The sequence below is a fragment of the Cetorhinus maximus genome, chromosome 6 (genome assembly GCF_964194155.1).
Source record: "Cetorhinus maximus chromosome 6, sCetMax3.hap1.1, whole genome shotgun sequence".
NCBI classification, from domain to species: Eukaryota; Metazoa; Chordata; class Chondrichthyes; order Lamniformes; family Cetorhinidae; genus Cetorhinus; species Cetorhinus maximus.
This window is the reverse complement of record NC_135884.1, coordinates 57,304,169-57,313,376: the sequence shown is the minus strand read 5'-3', so window position 1 is coordinate 57,313,376 and position 9,208 is coordinate 57,304,169. Positions and strand designations below refer to the sequence as shown.

Genomic DNA, 9,208 nt, shown 5'->3' with positions numbered 1-9,208 from the left:
ATTACTTAGCCTCAGTTCCTACTCTTATGAAAATCATGCTTCTTCAATGTAACAAAAGAGCCCCACTCCACAATAAGCTTTTTATCCAGAATGATCCATTACAGTTTGCTAGGTGGCATATTCTACTGCCACTGATGAGCTTCATTTTTTTCTTCAATCAAGAAAGAATTATGGTCAAGCAGCTCAATTTGTCAAATGTCAAAAGGAGATGTACGAAATCTGCAGAGACAATAGGCACAGCTTCAAAGAAAAACACTTTAAATCAGAGACAAAGCTCTATAAAAATCAAGCTCAAAACTAATTTATTATAGTTTTGTCCTCATTTTACACTATACGTCTCACAATAAAATTCATTGTTTTAAACTTTTGATACTAAATGCAGTTAGAGAGACATTCAGAAAAATCTGGCAACTAAAGTCCTTCAATAAATTCACCAAAAGTTTTTTTTTTAAAATGTTGCCGATTTTAAAGCACATTACACTATTATCGGTTTTAACATTAACCACACATTTGTCTAAGGTAAATTGTAAAACTAGTTCAAGCAAAGAAGGCAAATAAAATTTACAAGTGTTTGGGCTTTCAAATTCCAAAAGAGAGCAAATTATAGTTGATACAACAATACAGTTTAGTTGGCTAACAGCATTCAATAGAAGAATGAATGGGGTCTAATTCCATTTGTCAGCTTCAATATTCTAAAAAAAAACTATAATGTGGAAGTGGATCAGTGCCCAACAGTTAAGGTAAACAGCTTCTACTAAATGAGCACACGTCTGAAGGCTCATCACTCCTTTAAAAACATGGGATGCCTTGTATTGTCACCAATTTATATTGGGAGTTCTGCAGCGGAGTGAGAAATAAGTAATCAAGCACAGCAACTGAGGCATTTCACAAGATAAATGGAGCTGCCCTTTTTTTTTTAAATGTTCAACAAAGGCGATACGCTATACTAATAGTCTCTGAAATATCCACCTGTCCTCACAGCTCTGCCACAAGTTAGCAAAGTCAAAATACAAAAAGTTCAGAACTTTACTTTTGCAGAAAAAAGCAAAATAAGTATCTGTGCTCCCTTTAACTAGAAGCAAAATTCTTCCAGAGTTACCATACATAGTAGCTTCTTGATGTGTCAACGGGTGTAGGTTTCACATCGGAAGAGCCATCTTTTTCCTTCTCACTATCCCCTTCCCATAGATTTATAAGTGGTGGATAAAGCTCATTCAATGGAATAGAAGAGGTTTTCTGCATGTACTTCTTCAGCGAATGGTGGTAGTTCTTCCGCTTGAGGCGTTTGGCAATGTAAACAGCTATTGACGCAATGCTAATGATGGCAAACATTGAACCCATTACAGCTGCTAGAGCTGTACTTGTTCCCTGGTCAGAAATGTCCAGCGAGAATGCCACCCCCTTTGTAGTAACGTTGACACATGATTTCTGAGTCTGCTGGTGGATGTTAGATACAGTAAGGCACACCTCATATTCTGTTGAAGGTTGGAGATGCGTCAAGTTATATTCATGGACATCAACGGGAACCCTTGCGGTGTATGTAATGTGAGGGTTATCAATCTTCATGGTGGCCGATGACCACTTCAAATTGGAAGTCATGACATTTGAGTTCACTCTCCATGAAACTAAGATAGAATGAGATTCAGCTTGCTTCACATATATTTTCAGAACCTGAGTTCCATCTAGGAGAGTTCCATTAACTCGAATGGTTGCAACTCTTGTATCAGCTCCTTCAGAGTTCTGAGCAACACAAGTGTATCGGCCAGAGTCCTCAATGCGAATGTGAGAAACTTCGAGAGTCCCCTCATTGCTCAACTTATATTTATCTGACAGGGTGTCTACTGTGATTTTACTTCCAAGTGGTGTGACCCAGTAGATTTCAGGTTCAGGCTCTGCCATAGCACGGCAATCTAAGGAAATTGTCATATCAACATCTACATTCAGGTGATTAGGAAAGGTGTCATGTGCAATCATTGGAAGACATTGTTCAGCCGTCTCCTGCATGAGAACTTCTTTAACTTGCTGCCCTCTGTATTCTGGTGGCATAGCACAAAACATAGACTGAGGCTCCATGAACCGAATGGTTGTTTTATTTGAATTCATCCATTGAATAACACAGTCACATCTGATTGGGTTGCTGTGAATACTTACTTCACGTAGATTGGGAAGGTTATCCACAGTCTTTTGATACAGGGCATTTAATGCATTATTATTAAGCATCAGGCTTTCAAGGGAAGGAACTTCCCGAAATGCATAGCGATGAATGTATGACAATTTAGGGTTATTTGTAGCCTCTAATTTTGTAAGTTCAGGTAGGTTATCCAGTGCATATCTGTCAATAGAAACAAGCTCAACCATATTGTTAATACCGAGTTCTTTTAAGCGAAGCATGTTTCTGAAGTCACCTTCTTGAATTTTATGAACAGGGTTCTTGTTTAGATCCAGGAATTTCAAGGCTGGCACCTTCTGAAGTGCGAGCTGAGGCACTCTTACCAGTTTATTATCATAGAATGAGAGGCTTTCTAGGCTATCCAATCCCACTAAAGCATTCCCAGGTATTTCTGTGAGTTCCATTCCTGCTAAAACCAGACTTCTCAAATTGCTTAGAGGTTTGAAGTTCATATCTAGGATGCCAATTACAGGGTTTTCTCCAATCATGAGAATCTCCAAGTTAGGTGTCGACTCAAACCAACGGCTGTCAATCACTCTTATTTTGTTGGAATTCAGGTGAAGTCTTAGTAAATTCCTTAAGCCAGAAAAGGCATTTGCTGATATGCTATTAATCTGGTTGTGATTTATGTACAGTTCCTGGAGGTTGACGAGATCCTGTAGGCAATAATCAGGCATGTCTGCTATCTGGTTCTCCTCTAGGTGTAGAGTGGTGAGCTGAGTAAGGTTGGTCAGGCCTACGTCTTGAATATTGGTAAAATTATTCTGAGAGAGGTCCAGCTCTGTGAGGTTAAACATTTGCTCGAATTCATCAGTTGTCTTGGCAATATTGTTGCTCTGAAGCAGGAGCACCTGCGTGTCAGCGGAAAGGTTGCTAGGAATTCTGGTCAACCGAAGGTCATTGCAGTCCACAGTAGCAGCTTCTCTGTAAGTTGATTGTGGTGTGAACCATGGCCGGATTTCACAAACGCACAGCTGAGGGCATTCATTAGGCTGCGGAGAAGCTTCAGTTAGACAAAGAGTCAGAAAACCCATCATTACATGACAAATGGTGAAACAGTTCTTTTTACACATTTTTTTTTTACTTTTCTTGAAACTAATGACAATTATCAAGGGACTTGATGCTTGATTTAAGTTAACTTCAGGATGTGGAAGACAATTCAGCTGGAAATAGTGCCTGGGTAGAGGAGGATATCTGGTGCTTTTGACTCGGTTTCCAACGTGCTGGGAATTATCCTGATCTTCAGCTGTTCTTTAGTTAAAGGTGCATGGTGAAAGCTTTTATTTATGTCAGATGTATCTCGACACCAACAGCATCTGCAAGAGGGCATGAAAGAAAATCAGCTTGTAGCCTTTAAGGACTGCAGAATATAATTTCTACATCTTAACTGCATTTAATGGATTGAAAGTAAAAACAATACACTGTGGACAGGTAGCTGGAGCTTGGGAAAATTCAATCAACACATTTGCCCCATTTTAGAGATGGCAATAAAAAGTTCTTCTGATTTCAGCACATTGAATCAATCCACTTGTAGCATTAAATAAAGAAGATAATCAGAAGTAGAATTCTAGATTATGATAGCCAAGGAAACTTTGAATATCTACATTTCATATTAATTTACAAATATATAGGAACTAAAATTATGGTGTGTGTTTATTTTTGATTCTTTTGCTCACAAACGCGAATGCTCGGTTAAATCTATTCATCAATATTTAATTATTTCCATCTTTTTCAGAATACTCCTCCTCCCTCCACCCACCGCCTCCCCCACCCCCAAGAGAGCAAATATCCAATCTGTTTCCAGGCATTTAATAAGTGCACACTTAATTGGCAGCACACAAGTGTAGCCCAAGGTGAATGAATCTCAATGCCTTCCTTTACAGATGAATGCTTTGACTCAGTGGCAGCATTCTTGCCTCCAAATCAGACACCACACTCCAGGAAACAAGTACATTGGTAGCACAATCTCGACTCGAGTCAGAAGGGTCATGGGTTCCAGTCCCATTTCAAAGACTTGAACAACGTCTACAGTGGCCCTTCAGGTCGCTGCTGAGGGAGTGCTGCACTGTGGAAGGTGCCATCTTTTGGCCAAGACAGGATCCCGACTTCCTTCTTAGGCAGACACCAGATTTCATGGCGTTACAAGATGATCAGGGGAGTTCTCCCAGTGTCTGGGCCAATAATTAGGCCTCAATCAATACCTGAAGCCAGTGGTCTGTTTGTACTATTGTTGTTTGTGCGCAAGTTGACACTTACAAAAGCAAAATGCGATGTGGCAGAGTGTCAAAATTTGCACATTACACAGCCTACAAAAAGGCCAACTGATAGCACATTTGGTGGAATTATTATTTCTGTTGAGCTTACCTGCCATTTATTTCCAGGGCATATTGAGGAATATACTTCTTTTCTAATTATTTTCAGTTTGTCCATGAAAAAAAATCCTCAATAGCTGTCAAATTTATCTTACGAAATATCGAGCTGGACCACTGCAGAGAATTTTAATGGCCTGACACAGATTGCACACCAGGCAACTTTTGAAGTGAAGAAACTACACTTAAATAAATTGTCAGGTAAAATATGCAAAATTAAAAAGTGAAACAAACCATCTCTGAGTACACAAGGAAAATTTAGTATCGATTTACATTCCAAATGTCATGCGGCAAATTTTGTGGTCAGTGGTGAACGGCTTTCTCAATCCCCATCTGCCAAACATCCAAAAAGCACATGCCGTCGACAGGGCAGTTAGCACCCGTGTGAACAGGACATGCATCTGTGGGTCTCCTTAACCAAGAAGATTGAAGAAATGTTGATGAGCACCAGAGTCTGAACCAGGAAAGATCAGTTAGAATACTTAATTCAATGTCGTATTAGGTTATAGGAAGCAAAATAAAAAAGGGAGGCAGAAAGATGCGATTAAGAGGCAGAGATAAGAAACAGAAAAAGTTGAAAATATAAAATAATATCCAACAATAACTGAAATCAAAAGAATCGAAAAACTCGTTAAAATTAATTTTTAGTACCAGAAGTTGATTATATAAAATTCAAGATTTCTTAATAGGCAGAGCAAAGCCATTGGGTGGGATTTCCTGGCCAAAGCACCCTGGCGGGCATCATCACGGGCAGGATGGGAAAAATTTGGAGAGCCGTTAAAAATCAACAGCTCTCCAAATTTTCCCACCCCACCCACAACGATACCCGGTGTCGTGGCCGGAAAATCCCGGCCGTTGTCTTGGCCTTACTACAAACTTCATTCCCCCCATCTCCCTGGCTGGTGTCTTAAGGCTGAATGAGATGGTTTGAAACTTTGCTGTCATACTGGACCCCAAAATAAGCTTCTGACCACAAATCATTAAGTCCACCTGCATTCATTCACCCGATGCTGCCACTGCCTCAAATTATCTCTTGCTGAAACCCTCATCCATACCTTTGTTACCCCTAGACTTGACTATTCCCACGTTCTACCCTCCATAAACTTGAGGTCACCAAAAACTCTGCTGCCTATGTCCCTACTCACCAAATCCCATTCACCCATCACCACTGTGCTCACTCATCTTCATTGGCTCCTGGTTAAGCAACACCTCGAGCTTAAAACGCACATTCTTGTTTCCAAATCCTTCTTTGGCCCTATTGCTCCCTATCTTGTGCCTTCAGCTGTCAAGGCCTCAAGCTCAAGAACTTCTTCCTGAAACATCTTCGTTGCTAATTCTCTTTCCACCATGAAGGCACTATTTAAAATCTACCGCTATCAAGCTTTTGGTCATCAGTCCTAACATTTTTTTTATGTGGTTCAGTGTCAAATTTTGCTTAAAACACTCCTATGAATCCCCTTGGTACGTTTTATGATGTCAACGACACTACATAAGTACATGTTGCTGTTGTGCAGCAGTTAAGACATGCACCATTAAAGGGGTACTGATACCGGTTTGGACAAGTGCTATCTTTTTCTGGCAAGTTTAGGTTTTGTATCTACAAAGGCAAGGACAAGACCTTGGCACCATTTCATGTATTTCGATGGTGAACCATGACAAAACATTAATTGCCGCAGCGTCTGAAGGAGCCAGACATCTCGGACAGCACTTTCCTCATTTACACATTCAACTGCACGGGTTGCTGGAAGTTGCTGCCTGATTTCCATATAAGTAACAATGACTGTTTTTTGCCTCACCCTTATTCATATTGCAAAATTCAGTCCAACGTACCTTAAAATACCAAAAGAAACTCACTTCAGTTGGTGCAAAATACAGCGAGAACTATAGTGACAATTTAAGTAATGTATCGTGTCAAATTGGAAGTGTTTCTGAGCCAAAGTGAAATCCATCACCAAAATGAGCAAATCAAAACAGAAAACATACCATCCCAGTTAAAGATCGAATGTGTACAATACATCTCTTAAAAAACAATTTTCTCCATCTACTGTCAGTGGAAGCAGCATTCTGCACACATTCCTACAAAACAATAATCCTAACATTGAATTAGTTTGGCATTTGTTACCCAGCAATCTCTTATGATGAATGTCACTTCATCTCTTTCTGGCTGTGCTTTTCCACTCCAGTTGGAGCTAATTTTCCTTTTTGAAACAGGTATTCTTTTATCAACGGCTCTGCATTATTGCATCTGCTTTACTGTAGCCTTGGGGCTTTTGAAACTGAGATGACTGTACAACCAATGCAGTCCTAATTCCCACTTTGGAAACTATTATTATAATGATGTTATTCACATCTGATTTACAAACAGATAGCACTTCACAACAAAACCTCTAATTGGCATGCTTGGAATTAGTTTGAACCGGCTGCCCATTTATTCTTAGGCCAATTATTCTGGAAACATGATGACTTCTCACAAGTGAGGTTCTTTAGTACCAAATGCATATACAGGAAAGCTGTGCACATTTCACAAGCTTATTGTCTAAGCAACATGGAGCAATATTTAAATAGATATGTGAGTTAACATTTGGCATCTGTTTTAGTTTTTTTTAAGTTATATATCCAGTGAAAAAAAATAGGTGAGTTATCCCCAGTGTCCTGGCCAATATTTATCTCTCAATCAACATCACAAAAAACAGATTGCCTGGTCATTGTCACATTGATGTTTGTGGGAGCTTGCTGTGCGCAAATTGGCTGCTGTGCTTCCTTCATTACAACACAGGCTACAATTCATAAATACTTCATTGGTTGTAAAATACTTTGGGATGTCTGGTGGTCATGGAAGGCACTATATAAATGCAAGTTTTTCTTTTCTGTTAGTTGGGCATTGTTTCTCCAGTTTCTCGAATGAGAAAACTTTAACCAGTGAACATACGTTGCAGACAACCGAAAGACTCACACATGCCTTCTGAACCTACCAAAGTTGCTTTATAGCCAAAATATTTTTGGAAGATGAAAGCAAACTATTGCAGATGCTGGAAATCTGAAATAAAAACAAAAAGTGCTGGAAAAATTCAGCAGGTCTGGCAGCATCGGGGGAGAGAAAAACAGAGTTAACGTTTCGAGTCCGTATGACCCTTCATCAGAGTTATATGGACTCTGAACGTTAACTCTTGTTTTTCTCTCTCCACCGATGCTGCCAGACCTGCTGAGTTTTTTCCAGAATTTTCTGTTTTTATTTTATATTAAATACTTTGGAATGTGAGAAATACAACAGCCAATTTGTCCACAGTATGTTTCCAAAACAGCAATGTGAGAATGTCTAGATAATCTGTTTTAGTGATGTTGGTTGAGTGATAGATATTGGTCAGACATCAGTAAGCAACTCCCAGCTCTTCTTCAAATTGAGTTTTGAGATTTTTCACACCCATTTTAGGGGCCAGATAGGGCCTTAGTCTAACGTCTCATCCTAAAAAATGTCACCTCCAGTGCACCGCTCACTTCAGTACTGCACGAAGTTAGCCTAGCTTTTGTGCTCAAGCCTTCGGAGTGCAGTTTGAATCTACAACCTTCCGACTCAGGTGACTATGATACCAACTGAGCCACAACTGACACCTAAATGTTAAGATGTGTTTCAGAGGGGGTGATCAACTCCAAGAGCTCTGTTTATTTGTATTCAACATCAGATAACAAATGACCTGAACATTTCCCAACGGAGAGCCTAAAAGCCCTCCTGGGTGAAAAAACTTTGTAACATGAGCTCCAGTGATTGGGCCCAAAGATGGTTCTCGTTACTGTAAATACTGGCCTTTTGTGTAACTAATTGTAGGTCTAATTACTGTTGTGTTTCTCAATCACAGGAGCACGTTGGACACATTAGACCATTTTATTTCTCGACCAAGCATGCAGCAGTTACCAATGTGCACTTCTCCACATCAAAATACTAACCATTTGTTAAAGTAAATCATTGTTAGTGCAGCTGTGCCTATAAAGATTCATTTTATATATTGGAGGGACAGGGACAAGAACGATAGGAAGGGGCTTCACTATTCTAAAGCAAAAATAAAGTGTCACTGTAAATTTGTTCCTGGCATATATTTATACAAAGAATTATTCTGTGCATTCAAAATGGTCCTTTATTAACAGCCAGTATAAAAACTTTAGTTTGAGTGTTTGAACAAACATGATAATGAAAAAGGGAAAATAGTCTCAATTCTACAGAATTCTTGGTTAACCAATTCTAAAAGAACAGAATTTTAGCTTGCAAGCAAGAAAGCTGTCCTGTCTTTTTTGACAACTCAAGCCAAGAATAAATAGGAAAAGTAAAGCTTTAAAAATCCAGTCAAGTAAGATTGTAACTCTATTCAATATCCAAGGCTCAAAGAAACTCACTTGGAAATCAGTTTAATTTTGCACACCATTATGCTCAGTTATGATTTGCAGCAATTGAGTTGAACCACTCTGAATTCATCTGGATTGCCTTTCAGGTATTGTGCAAGATGAGCAATGAGCCTATAATGGTCGTCACTTAAAGTATCTCTTCTTACGTTTGATACAAAAGTAATTTCAGGATGGGGGTTTGAACTCTCTGGCCCACAGCAATTTGGTGCAAAAAGCATTGCTTGTTCTTGAACAATCTTAACCAAAGCTGCATCTATTTCTGTGCAAAGTGTTT

The 9,208-nt window shown here is 39.3% G+C and overlaps 1 protein-coding gene across 15 annotated transcripts in view; it reads right to left on the bottom strand.

The window, feature by feature from the left end:
- Positions 1-285: 285 nt before the first annotated feature.
- lrrn1 (leucine rich repeat neuronal 1) overlaps positions 286-9,208 on the bottom strand; it is a 113,378-nt gene continuing 104,455 nt past the window's right edge. For 14 of the 15 annotated variants that reach the window (XM_078543767.1, XM_078543756.1, XM_078543758.1 and 11 more), the window contains one exon: positions 286-3,486. In XM_078543767.1, the coding sequence (XP_078399893.1) occupies positions 1,096-3,243 (2,148 nt within the window). In that variant the 5' untranslated portion in view covers positions 3,244-3,486 and the 3' untranslated portion in view covers positions 286-1,095. The remainder of the gene's footprint in view (positions 3,487-9,208) is intronic. The other variant, XR_013576850.1, reaches the window with a different exon arrangement.